The sequence below is a fragment of the Ostrinia nubilalis genome, chromosome 2 (assembly GCF_963855985.1).
Source record: "Ostrinia nubilalis chromosome 2, ilOstNubi1.1, whole genome shotgun sequence".
Taxonomy (NCBI): Eukaryota; Metazoa; Arthropoda; class Insecta; order Lepidoptera; family Crambidae; genus Ostrinia; species Ostrinia nubilalis.
The window spans coordinates 9,674,734-9,689,464 of NC_087089.1; the positions used below are offsets into that span (position 1 = coordinate 9,674,734).

Genomic DNA, 14,731 nt, shown 5'->3' on the forward strand with positions numbered 1-14,731 from the left:
GTCCAGCAAATTGCATTTTTTTAGAAAACATTTCTTCTCCCACTCAGTCCTACGCAGCAAAAATGACTTTAGCTAGCCACTAATAGTTGAAAGGTCGTCTGTCCTTTTAGATGTCGTATTATCGCATGTAATCCTTTAAAAGTAGTTTAGCCAGTATCTATTTTATTTATTAGTTCTACTCTACTTTTTGGAACTTAACTTTATGGAAAGAAACGAGCGGATTTACAGTTGGAAATACGATCCATCTGATATGGGTTGTAATTCTAGGTACTCAATAGTTTATTACCACAAGTTTCCATTTCGTAAGCTCACGTCCGTTTGGACTAAAGCCCACCACTGGACCAGTATACTGCCGTGCTAGCGATATCAGCAGTAACTCCAATTCTTGCTATTATAACGCCTGTCAGCTCACCTGAAAGAGTTTATTAACCTGATTCTCGATCTATGTATACTCAGTTTTGCCAAATTGGACTTACTCCTGATATCGCTAGCACGGCAGCATAGGTTTTATGTTTCAAAGTAAGAATGAACAAACTGAAATCTCCTGCAGGAATTGCCTTAAAAATATTTTTCACATCGACATTTTCAATCCCTAGCATCAATAGGTACAGCGCGAGTGAACCCTATTGTTCTTACTCTCACGGCTCTTGTTCTTTATTGTTACATCCCCACATTTCTTTTGATAGCGTGATTTTTGGAGATTTTATCGCAGGTTCAAATGTAGTTAGGTCCGCAATCTCAATGATCTCAAATAGGAGTTATATCAGTAACCAGGAGTTATACCTCTACCTGTAGGAGTGAATGTTACTGGTTAATGCTGATGACCTTTATTCTATTTATACTACAGTATTTATAAAACTACCAAAATACAATACAAATAACACATCTAGTCCGTTACTCAGTTAATTGGCGTTGTCCGAGTGTTTATCGCTGACTGGAGAGAGCAGGTGGACAACCATAAATAGATTTTGTTTGAGTGAGGATCCTAAGCCTTTGTAAACAGTATCCTGTGGGCGTACTCTAGGACGTGATTTCTCTAATGTCGGCACCATCTGTTGCTTTTTTCGTTACTTAGACATACTTAGATATACAAAGACATAAGTGTAGATGTTCACCATGTAGCTCTACTCAATAATGAGGCACCCTACCCCGGCTAATGATTTCGTAATTTTGGTCTTTGGTTTTTTCACTCGCTCTAACTGACGCTATACGAGTGCGTGTGAAAAAACTTGACGGAGTATCGCAAAAACGATTTTACTGAAAGTAGTAATAGTGTAGTGAGTTAAATTCTTCTAAATAAGGTAGGTAGGTACTATAAAATGAAGTAAGTGATTCAAAATGGAATTTAATTACAGTAAAAGTATAATAAAGTGATTCATATTACACATTCAAAATACCTACTCGTAGCTTGAAATTACTCACTTCTCTCATTGGCGCTTTCAGACACCTTTATTAAAGCAAATTGCAAACACTTACCTATCTGAGCAAAAGTATTTTTATTTATCATGATTGCGTCGCATGTTATAATTAATCACTAATCTAATTATTCACTCTCTTGCATGAAAATATAACCTAATTTACTAATTATAATTTCGCCGTCAACAACAGGTGCATCTAATTGGATTATGTTTGCTACATTGTCCTTTATCATAAAATATAAGTAGGTACTTACTCATTTGAATTTGTGAAGTAATGAGTTCACGCAGATTATTTAAATTATCTCCACGAAATGCTACATCTACTTAAATTTACTTTATTATTTATGTACGAAATCTTTGCATTTTAAAGGATAAGCACCTTTAAGGGAAACAGACATAAACATTCAAACACAAAAGAAAGGGTTTTGGGAGGATTTGTCGGGCCATTCTATTAAACCAAAAACAAGGTAGTAAGAGCTACGAGTAGAAGTACTATAACGTTTTACTTGAATATAACAGTATAGACACAATTTCGAGTTTAATTTTCTTCTTGTTAAAGTTGAAAGGTGCTTTTCAAAAGGCAAGTTGGACACGAATAGTCGATGGCAAAAGGTTTCCCAATAAAACGCTGCAAACAAGGGGCAGAATGTCACGCCGCTTTGTGTGAACGATTTCGATAGCTTCTGCTCGGACACGTGAGTTCGCGTTAAAAGGATCTCGTATTTTCAACAGGTGAGGTAGATCTTACCCCAGCTGGGTGACGTATTATATTACGTGGATTTTGGTTGAATAATATAATGGTAATTACGTCTTATAAATACATATAGATGTAACAAGCATATGGGATAATGAAAAGGCTAGTTCCTGCTCGCGACTTAGCTTGCGTGGGGTCAATCTATACCTAAGTTAGACGCATCTCTTTTAATTATGGTTGTGAAATCTTACAACACTTCTATCGTTTTCTCATTAAAAAAAATCTTATCAAAATATAACTTGAGATGCGGTAAAATTTTTGACGAACATTACATATTCTATTTAACCCTTTAAATTTTCCTTTTAAGAAAATGCTACCATTCCCTAATTGTGAAGGACATTCAAGGTGTAAATTTTTACTACATACCTATCTAAGACTTGAAAAAGTAACAAACATACAGAAATACCTACTACCGCTTAGCGAGTGCGTTTACCTTTTAGGCCTGTCTGTGCTAAAGCTTAGCTTAGCGGACTCGTTGGCCTTTTTCGAGATGCCTAAATATAGAGTTAAGTTGTCTATGCCAGGGTACATCCACGTGACGTCACGGTAATCCCCCACGCAACGATTATCCGACGTGCATCTAAAAGCCGACAAGTGCGAACTCACCGGTGAAACGGCGACACTATTGCGTATTAAAATAAATATCCCTGTGGTTGAGAAATATTTTTATGAAATTCTTTTCCACAAAAACATCAAGTTTTTTACAAATTTAAATACCTAGCAATTAGAAAGTAAAATTACCAAATTAATTGTACGACCTTTAAATAATTATCGAAATATGTAGGTAGATGAAAAAAAATTAAGATAAGTTTTAAAATCTTATTTCAGTTCTGCTAATGAAAAAACTACGACGCTATTATTTTTGCTTTCTTCATAAATATTAATGTAGCCTGATATTTTTATTTGAATGGATAGAAAGTACTTAGTTTATTGATACCTTCTGTAGAGTGAGACCTTCATCCATCACAGTAAGGTATCATAGTTTTTTGAAGTCATTTTTTTATTTGATTCCAACCCATTCCCTTCTGCAGATGCCCTGTAATTACATTGTACCCAATTGGATTCCAGATGACTTCTCCCACGGTACAATGTGAATTGAACTGTAAATGTTTTGAAAGCGAACCAACAAGAACCATTTTGATTTAAAATAAAATTTTACAGTTCAATAGTCCACGCAATAACCAATTTTTTGTTTTAAATAATGTGCCCCGTTTGTGGACAGTACAATGAATGTGCTAAATTACCTAAGAAAAGAGATATCATTGCTTTCTTCTTTTATTTCGACTTTTAAAATATGATACTCTTGCGGCCTTGTGGTGTTAGAAAATGACGAGAACAAGGATGAATGACATTGTCCGTTTGTCCCGTCGATTTAATGATCTTCGGATTTTCCGGAACTTGATATTTGTTGAAAGGTTACCCTTACTTAGTAACCTTTGCAAGGGATGTAGGATGGATGACCTTAGATTGCACGCACCTACTTAAATGCTTTAGGCGTTTAGGACTTTTTATATGATTTAAGATGTTCTTTTGTTTTGTTTCTAATATGACAGAGCTATTGTTAAATGCATTATGTTCCCTCTATCGCAAGTGCTATAATTTCTGTTTTATTATACTGTTTCTCATATTAGTAACTTAAAATAATTATTTTCCCTTCCAAAATGAAAGAACCATTATTTATTGCGGTAATATTTTCCATTGAAAGGAAAATGAAAGCATGCCCTGAGTTTGACGTTTCTGTCGGAATGCCAATCGAGCGTGATTCGAATCGAATCTAGTTACCGTAAGGAGAATACCAGAAGCAGTCAATCAATGTCGTGCATTCTACGGTCAAGTGCTTTTGTAAAGAATGAAACTTACCTACTACAGCAGAAAACAATAACTAAGTGTTTTTTTTTAACTTCTGCTAGATGTATTGTTCCAGAGGAATCTTTAAAGATCACAACTTTTTTTATAACACTCGCTATGTAATACAAGCAAAATCAACTATAGCTTAGAAGTGTGCCCTGATATGACCCAGGGTTCATCTGTACTAAGTTACTATACAATTTTGTAGTACTTAGGCAAAAGATTATCCGATGTTGATGCCTTCACGTGCTTAACAAAGTTAGAGTCTGACTACATGCAAACTTGCAGAAAATTTCCGAGGCACGATCAGAATAGAAAATGTGATTCCTGCATATTTATGAGGTACCTAACAAAAATGCACGCCCCGTGGGATGTCGGTCATAATCAGAGTCTGAGGCTCACATCGATCGTGGCTCAATGCGCGTTTTGAACATTCATAGCACCTCAAACAAGTGGGGCAAATGATGTAAGTATCCTGGGGAAGTAATCAAAGTTGCCTCCGTTTTTCTAAAGCATCGGCGGACTCACAACTGGAAAACTGCTTACGTTTGTAACTACTTAGTTGAAATATTAGTGTATCGTCGATCAAAAGTAAAAATCAGCATAGATTAATATCTTGGTTGGTTGGTTAGTTGGCACTGTGGAGCTACAAAACAGATAAAATACTTCAGAATCCTACAAAACACTTTATGCAACTTCAACACTTGATAATGTAGTGTTATGATGATGTCCAGAAGTTTGATGAAATTTCAAAGCTTAATCGCTTCACACTTTTTTTGTAACACCAGTCCTTATTGACAGCGTAACATTCGGTTTCGATTCGGGATCGTGATCAGTTTGCACCGGTCCTAAAAGATGGTCTAATCCAGTTAGGAACAAATATACGTATGTATAACATTAGGCCTCTTGTTAGGTAGTTGTCCTGAGTGTAGTCCAAAACCATTTGCCTCTGCTATTATTCGACAGGATGTGCTCCAGCTGTGGAGATTAAATAAATAAGCTGTTATTTTATTCCCAGTTGCTGTTATTTTATTATTATATTCCCAGATGTGGTGGGCGGTATGGTGCGCGGCGGTGGTTGCAGGCAGCGCAGGCGCAGCAGCCGCGCCAGCGCCCGACTCCCTTGGACCCCTCGACCTCGTACAGATTGACCCCCCCGCGCCTGATGACGTAAGTAGTGATCACATTCTTAGAAGTGTTTAAGACTGCTTTTCCATCATGCAGTGTGCGAAAAAAAAACAATAGGATCACTCCTTTTTCCTAGCCTCGCCTCAGAAGTTAGTTGCTTCAAGACAATCTTCCTAAGGATTACTCAGCTTTCACTGGTTGGGTTTTATTGGAGGCTTGGCCGTAGATCCTGAGATTTACAAGTTGCAGCTGTGCGAACGAGCGTTAACTTAGCTGTCATCCAGGGGAACCAAATGACATTTCTACTACCATTGTGGACGGGAACTAGATGCATTCCTAGAATCCATAGTTAATAACCAAACATTGTACGGCACTCGACTACCAAGAAGGAATCTACAGGAAGTCATCCCTTAAAGTTAATCCCTTTTAAACGACATTCAATATTCAGGTATATATCTGATATCTCAGGTCCGATTTGACTAAATCGTGCACATCGTAGGTAATTCGTAATTTTGTTGAAAGCAAAACACGTCTTAGGTGCTTAGGACATAACTGGAGTAACTGAAAACTTTATTTCTGCAATTTGCAATGGTGCGTTTGCAAGGGTGTCATTGTGCGGTAGGTTTAATAATGCTCGTTAAGAATTTCAATGGAAAAGAAGAAATAAGGAAGGAAAGGACACGCTCATTGTCAGAGAGATGCGGGCCGTAATTTGCTCGTTCCGAGTGTCATGTTCTGCGTTATTCTCACGACATTTTTTAGTTTTAAATTAGGTAGGTACTTATGTAATGAAAAATATTGAAATATCCCACCACGATTTCTTTATAAAACCTAGGAAACTAGCAAAGTTAGATTTCCAAGAAATACAAAGAAAATATGGAATCATTTGCCGTAGATTATGTAAATATGAAGGCTATATTGTCTCACGTCCAAATTTTATGTGCTATGAACTTTCTTATTTACATTGTGAGATAGGTTGTTTTTTTATTTCTTGAACGCAGGGAAACGTAGTTTGTGGTAGTACCGACATACTTAGTTGGTAAAATATTTTTGAAATAGGTCCGTGTGTGTGCTCGGCAGGTAGAAAATTGTGCTGTAAAACATTGATATTTGTATACCCGAATGGCTACGGAGAAAATGTTAGTCTGTGTAAACTAGGCTTACCTACTACGAGCTGATCGTAATTAGAAAATCATAAACTGGAAAGAGGGAAAATTACGGTGTTCAGTCGTGTGTAAAAAAGGCGATTTAATTATTCGCAAATGTATCTATTTAGCAATAAATATTCGTCGTTCGGATTCGTTTCAGACAAATCTGGTGAAGGTCGTGGAAAACTCAGGGCCGGTCGTTGTGAAAATCCTTGGCGGAGATTTTTGTCCAGCCGTGGGCGATATGACAATAACTATTCACTTTAATTATTTTAACTTAACTATTTCACTAAGTTGGATTTCCTAGAAATTTTTTCTCACATTTTGTTTTTCCAACAGGATGGTGTCAGCTACGCCATGCCTCCCATAGGAGGCCGCTACGGCTCTGGAGCACCATGGCTGTACCTCCTAGCAGAGATGCCACGTGACTCACAGGTAACGAATGTCCAACTATTAGTACTAGATTACTTTATTTTACACTTTGTAAATACTCAAGAGTGTAGAGAAAAAAGTATTACCTACTCGGGCGTTAGTTTGACAAAATGCGTGTGATCTATATTTTTTTATTAATACTACACGTAAGTAGGTGTACTCGTGCATCATCATCATCATCGTACATCATGCATTAAAATGCATTAAGTATTTTTTCCTTAGAGAGTAAATTCATCTAATAGCGATAACAATAGATTTCCCAAAGGCTCCACAGGTAGATAAAATCCTTTCATCTTTAGTTTACTTTGGTATTTGTTTACCGGGCAATAAAACATTTGTTACATTTTTATGTAAAAGGTTACATCTGTTTATAAAAGCGGCATCTTTTAGTTATTTACCCAGGGTTTAATGCCTTTCTACAGTAACCATATTTCTTTGATGGTGTAACTGAAGCTTTTTAATGGAACCTATTCATTAAGAATCAGGATTTTAAATATTATATCCTCAAAAGCTTCTTTCGGAGCGCCTATTCATTCAGCAATATTAATGACAGCCTCATTCTTTTATTACTGAAAATCTAATTATATCCAGTTAGGTGCTAATTAGGTTCTCGATTCGAATTAAAATAATATTATTTAATGGCATACAAATTAGATGGTACCTACTACCACTCCTCAAGAGATCAACTTTGAGGGAAGTTTTGTTCTTTAATCGCTTTAGATTCTGTTGACCTTTTGAAGGGTTAAAAACTCTTTGTAATTAGTCGAACAAATTACTATGTCAACTGGAGACGGCACCTCTGAAAGTACTGTGGCTGTATTTTTTCTTAGAAAATAAAATTCCCCTGCTGAAGATAATGTTTGTCACTCAAATTACCTACCTATACAGGGTGTAGGCATAGATTGGTTAAAGCTTTTTCCGAATTCGTTCAAAGGACTAATGAGATCCAAGCATTTACCTGGAAAATGAACGCCGAACGTTTTTTATTAATTCCTCTTTGCTTTTAAGAAAACCCGATTTCGTAGTGCCAGATTGATTTTACTGAAATTGGAACTTAACTTAGTGATTTCTATCACTTTAAAATATTTAATTGCGTAAGCTTGCTTTGAATGCATTACTTATTATTGTCTACGAAATTTCAAATCAACCACAAAGTTTTTCTACCTGTACTTTAACATCCTGTATATCTATTAATAAAGAATTTTACGCTTACTTTGTGCCAGAGAAATTGCACAAGTTTGTTGACGCTAAGTATAACGACACTTGATCTAGAAGCACTTAGTAAGATGAAACCTAAACAATTTAGTGTAAAAAGTAAAAGAGTAGAAGACTTGCTCGTTTATTTCTTCAGCTCCATCTCTAGCCAGAATTTTTCTACTAATGACGATGTTTAGGTATACTTTTTCGCCATTTTTAAGTTCTTCTGAGACGGTAACGAGCTGTTTTTTTATGTATTTTAACATACAAAATCTAAGTAAGATGTGTGCAAAGGTGGCAAGTAGCCAAGCGGTGCGCGCGCGCCGATCCTTCTCTGTGAACCCAGCGGCGGACTTGCTCCAACGCAACGCGTACATCAGTTATAGGGAGCAGCTGGCCAAAAACAACCGGAACTTTTTAGACCGAGTGGGAAAGAGAGGTGAGTGTGGCGAAGACGAACAGCGACAAACATTACCAAATAAGGATGTAGAAGATACTAAAACTCTTTACCTACTACCCTAAATCGTAACGTAAGTTAAAACTTAACTAAAATGTCTGAAAACTTTTGAAATGGTAGTACGTGTTCCTAGATTTTGCTGTTGACTGTAGATCTGTAGTTGGGTAGAAGTAGAAGCCTCCAAAGTAGAGTTTGCTACGGTACAGATCACTGTATCTATGCATGAAGGTAGTGTGTAGTCGTAGTGTTCATCTTCAACTTTTAAGATGAATAAATAAGTTGTACGTTTCTAGATCCAGTGCAACTGCTCCGGCTGGCGAACTGAAGACCATCGAAGCTGCTTTTAAGTATTACATTGAAATGTCGATATTAGCGTAAACGCTTCCAAATACCTCTGTACAAAATATTGTTAATTTTATTTACACAAATGTTACATCATCCTTGAGCCATTGTTGCGATTGAAATAAAATCTCTTTAAAATATGCTTCAATCATTTCACCTTCAAAATTCTTAGGCTGAGTTGCACCATCCTACTTTGACTTTGACAAACGTCAAAAAACTGTCAAACTCCATACAAAAAGCACCGGTTATTGTTAAAGTTACGGGTAAAATATGATGGTGCAACTCAGCCCTAGTTATTAAATCTGTAACATTAATACTTAAAATGTCAAATAGAATTATGCAGAGCCAAAGAGTTAATCTATTCAATTTTACAAATTGCGGGAGATTAGTACATGAATTAATATAAATTGCTAACGGCAACGTCTAAGTTAGTATCTAAAGGCTATTCATGATATAGACCCAACTTCAACAATCCGAAAGTAACTTTAGTTAGTAGTTTCCAACTACCCGTGTTATGAACTCCAATTCGAGGGAATTGCGATAGCAATAGCCTATTATTTCACTTTTGCTCCAAACTGCGCTAGCTTTCTAGTATACAGGGTGTTAGGTAAATGGGTATATGAGCCGACACTAGCCCATGTTAACATGGGCATATAAATGGTATGGTAAAGTCAGAAAATTGATATCTTAATTTTAATTATTTTAATTTTCATACAAATCGGATTTTATAAAATTTATTTTGTATGAAAATTAAAAAAATTAAAATGATGATATCAAATTTCTGACTTCACCATACCATTTATATGCCCATGTTAACATGGGCTAGTGTCGGCTCATATACCCATTTACCTAACACCCTGTATTGCAAATATGTCAAAAGCTAGTTTCAATCTGTCGTTTTTAGTTCAACTTCTTCCATCACGCCACCGTTTAATATCCGGGGACTTGAAAAGGCAGTTCGTAACTGCTATGGATGTATGTTGCAACAAATATTTATGAAATATTGTTGTATTTACGTTGGGCAACGTTACAAGCTTTGTATTTTAACAGGGTTATTGACAATGAAAGCTCTGCTATCGAAATTTAAAGAATCAACCTCTGAAAAACATACTGAAAAAACTATTAACCATCTTAGGGTTGATTCGACCAAACAAGAGTAAATATTAATCTCAGAATAAATCGTCAGTTTTGACATATTTCCCATAATGAAACTGTCAATGTGCCAGTTATATCAGGAGTTATTCTCGGATAAAAGTTTGGTCGAATCGGGCCTTAGTTAGTTAAATATTAGTTAGTTACTATGAAGAATGAATAATTAAATCAATCAAGTCCATGTATGGTTCGAGACCATATCTTAGCCAGACTCCTAGTACATATACATATTACAAGAGCGAGATTAATTTATCAGATAGTTTAAAAATTCTTCAATAGCAACGCTTTAAGTTCTTTTTCAGTCTTATTTCTCTTTCTTTTTTTTACTAAATTTGTCTGTCGAATGGCTAATCCAACCTTGGGGCGAAGGCGAGCGGTCGGGTGAAGAGGCGTATGCCGTCCCTGTCGATCGACCTGCCGATGTCGGTGCTGCGTCAGAAACTGAGCCTGGAGAAGGAGCGGAAGGTGCAAGCGCTGCGGGCGGCCGTCAACAGGAACTTCTTGAACGACATCGGCAAGCGAGGTTGGTTGACAGGAGAAACAGCACCTTGTTTAGTTGTAATAGACGCGATATTGTCAAATATAGTTCACGTAATTGGCTGATAGGATTGGTATTTGGTATTCTGATGTGCGACTCTACAAGTCTCCGTCGTCGTCGAGTCGACTATACGAGTGTTGACTGTCCTATCGGCCACAGTGTTTTAACTATCAAATGGTGATTCTTTGCGATAAAACGAGATGACAGGCATTGGATAGTTAACACCGTTGCCGATAGTACAAGCATAAATAACAAATTCAAAAACTGTACATTTGTTTGCTTAACGAACATTTAATTGGAGCACTATCCTTAGACATAAGATTTATTGACTTATTTCTGCATTACTCTTAATATTTTTTGGTAGAAAATGTCGTGGTGAGGCAACTAAGCCCCGTCATTGTATTTCCTTTCGTAATATAATCCTTATAAATTAAACCTCCCAGAATCGGTATTATTTTCTACTATACTGATGATCTATCCGTGCTGAACATTGCTGAATGATGATGATGATACCCAATTTCTCAATAATCCACCATACATAATGCATGCTGCACTGAGCTATCTATGTGTCATTTCGAAGCATCTGATTGTTATAGCATGATGAATTTTATCCATTTTAGGTTGATGAAAAATGAAATTTATTTGATAGTACCTAATGCATGGTTTTCATTTTTCCAGGTTTCCAGTGGGCGCCCTCCGAAAACGCAAGATATTTTTAAGCATGTCTAGTGCGATCGCTTTTCTTTGATTGGTTTGAACTGATTTAAATTATACCTACCTGCCTAGAAATTTGTGACAATTGTGACTCACTACATTGTAGATTTCAAAGATATTAATATTTAATTAACATTTCTCAAGTGTAGATAGATAAATAATGTACTTATTGTAGAAAAAGTTTCATGAGATCTCAAAGTCTATTTATAATATTATAGGATGTCATAAAATATACCAATATGTAGAGTAGTGAAAACTTAATGCAAAAGTCTTCAATATAAATAAAAAATATGTATTTTAGAAGGAAAACTTTGAAACATGTCTAAATTTTAATTTTAAGTAGAGTTTAAATTATTTATTTGTATGTTTTACTGTAATATATAAAGTACACAACATAGTTTATACGTGTCGTAAAAATTATTAAAATGCAATAAACGTTGTTGGAAAATTTTGCCTTTCATTTTATGATCCTTTCAAAGTAAATTTTGGCTTTTGTTTGCACATGTTACGAACATTCCTGAACAGTGCAGCTTTTATTACTCGTAAATATTTTTCAGTGAAGTTAGTAGATAGTGTTTTAGTCAATCTATGAGAATGATGTGAACAGGGACACATAGAGTACAAAGGGAAATATCAATATTAATTATAGAGAAAAATCAGATAAAACCAAGAGAAATACTATAATTACGTTTTATTATCGAACAAATGACACTAATGAATCACTTAACAAGGCCAATAGAACAGATCAGAACCAAGTAAAAAGTCTAGGTAAAATCAAAGTAGCACATAACATAACATAAATAATCTGGGAAGTTGGTAACTTAACTACAGAATATACAGTGTGTACGGGCATGTAGTGATCAAACTTTAAGGGCGTGATCTATGGACAATTTTATCGATGAAAATAAGGGTCTTGACCCATTTCTCAAAAAAATACAAGGCTTTAAGTTTTTAATTTTTAGTTTTCTAAATTTACTAATACTAATAAATTTACATTCGTTTTGTTGAATTGCTCAAATACTAATAATACAATGCAAATAAAACACACTTTAACGACCTGGTTAAAAGAAGTGAAATGTTTTTTTCTACTTTAATCCATTCTTACTCCCTTAAAATGTATGAAACTTGTGTCTGTTCTACTTTACTAATAGATAATTTTATCAGCTATCGCATGACATAAAATATTTGCTCATTAGTGTTAAGGTGCCCACGCAATCACTTGTTTTTGAAGGAAGAGGTGAATTCTAAAAATTAAAAACTTAAGCCTTGTAATTTTTTGAGAAATGGGTCAAGCCCCAAATTTGAAGTATTTTCATTGATAAAATTGTCCATAGATCACGCCCTTAAAGTTTGATCACTACGTGCCCGGACACACTGTAAGTATACCTGGGTACTTAACATTAATTTTCAATATCTAAAACAAAAACACAGAATTCGAACACGAACATTCTAAATACTACACTTTCGAAACCACTTGCCACATACCTACAGTAAAGATAACCCGCGCCAAAAAAACCTGAACAGTGACATAGATTTTAGTAGTCATAAATGCAACTAACTTTTTATACTATAGGTATTAGAAAATCTCATTGTTACTGGTACTAGTAACGTCTATATAAAAACAGGATTCCTAATTCATCTAACAAAGGTAGGTACCTACTACTCTGTGCCTGAAACTTTGAGATAAGTTTTCCACAATATCTTAGCAAACACACAATAATTATGCACTGTGTAAACTAACGCAGTTTACAGTTTTAGTTCGAAGTTCATAGAACACACATTAGGTATACACATACGACCTCCTTTTTGAAAGAAATGGCTGTACAGATTTTGTTTGCTGTTTAAAAAACATTTTATAAATATTAAGTACACTGCATGAATGAATGTAAATAAGAAAATAATATTTGAAATAGGCTCTATTTATTTCTAATAATGATAAGTACCTACCTAAATACAAAGGAGTAAGTACTTATGTTTCGCAGTATGTACCTAGTTAGTTCTTTTGTTTACGATAGTCATTTATTTTTGTTATAAGCCATTTTAATCATACAAACTATTACACGCGAACTATTACATATTTGTAGAGACCCGCCAATAATACACCAATAACGTCTCTTTGAATTTATTTTCCTTGCATGAAATGAGGATACGAATCTTTTTCTTTGCTATTCGTTGAATAGACAGTAACTACCTATACAGTGTGAGTCACGTTAAAGTGTACATATGAAAATAGATGAAACTAGACCTATTTTTATCGACAAAAAAGAGGTCAAATTTTTTTTGAGATTTTTTTAAAATTTTTTATAGAATTTTTTTTCTTCCAATTACTTATTGTAAAGAAAACGTAATAACTTTTAAACTAAGCGGTATATCCTGATAAAATAAAAACAGTAATAATGCTAAATAACAGGCAATACTAAAAAAATACATAAAATACACAAAAAAGGCCAACAAATAATAAAAAATGATAATTTTTGAAAAAAATCTGCTTAAAAATTCGTGTTTTTTTGGTTATTTGATAAATTTCTCCAAAAAATGCCCCTATAACTGGTGGTTTTTATTACTTTGTATTATTCTCTATCGTATTATCTATGTAAAACCAAAAATCGCATGTCTCTATCCCTATCACAACATTTGCTATGATCGTTTGAACAAAGGCCTGCCACAACATTATTCTCCGCTACAGGTAGAGACAATTTTAATTTTAACTAAAATGCTTATTTTACTTCGAAATCTTTTGTTTTTATTTGAAATCTAACTTGTCTTTATCAAAATTACAAATCTAGAGCCATTTTCAGTTTTATTGTTAACGAAGCGTTGAATGGCGCGCCCGGAGAGGCTTAGTTCAAACGATCATTGCAAACGTTGTGATAGGGATAGAGACATGCGATTTTTGGTTTTACGAAGGTAATACGATAGAGAATAATACAAAGTAATAAAAACTACCAGTTATAGGGGCATTTTTTGGAGAAATTTATCAAATAACCAAAAAAACACGAATTTTTAAGCAGATTTTTTTCAAAAAGTATAATTTTTTATTATTTTTTGGCCTTTTTTGTGTATTTTATGTATTTTTTTAGTATCGCCTGTTATTTAGCATTATTACTGTTTTTATTTTATTAGGATATACCGCTTAGTTTAAAAGTTATTACGTTTTCTTTACATTAAGTAATTGGAAGAAAAAAAATTCTATAAAAAATTCAAAAAAAATCCATGGACCTATAAAAAAAGTCGGACGGATTCTCATCAACAAAATACTGTGACATTAGGATACACCAGCTTGCCTGTACGTACAGGCCGGCACGCACACATTCACACCCTGTTACACCACTTCGAGTGCAAACTTCACACAGTTGACACATTTAAGCAGCGAAAAAACAACACGAATACGACATGTCTTGTGTGATGAAATTGTGTAAAAACCGTTCTGTTCGAACAAACAAAAATTAAGGAATCACATTTCACAGGCAAAATAAATAATCCAATCACTTATTTCCCGACATTAAAATATTGAAATTAATTGAAATCAAACGTCATTCACTCGAAAAAATAATACGTCAAAGACCAGTGTTCTCAGTTATTTACGTGGGAAAATTACCCGAA

General features: G+C 34.7%; 1 protein-coding gene across 2 annotated transcripts in view; it reads left to right on the forward strand.

The window, feature by feature from the left end:
• LOC135082664 (diuretic hormone 41-like) overlaps positions 1-11,523 on the forward strand; it is a 47,366-nt gene extending 35,843 nt beyond the window's left edge. The window contains exons 3-6 of one of the 2 annotated variants that reach the window (XM_063977456.1): positions 5,068-5,190; positions 6,636-6,731; positions 10,246-10,399; positions 11,093-11,523. In XM_063977456.1, coding sequence (XP_063833526.1) covers positions 5,068-5,190; positions 6,636-6,731; positions 10,246-10,399; positions 11,093-11,133 — 414 coding nt within the window. In that variant the 3' untranslated portion in view covers positions 11,134-11,523. Of the gene's footprint in view, positions 1-5,067; positions 5,191-6,635; positions 6,732-8,219; positions 8,365-8,675; positions 8,867-10,245; positions 10,400-11,092 lie in introns of those variants that run through there. The other variant, XM_063977464.1, reaches the window with a different exon arrangement.
• The last annotated feature ends 3,208 nt before the right edge of the window (positions 11,524-14,731 follow it).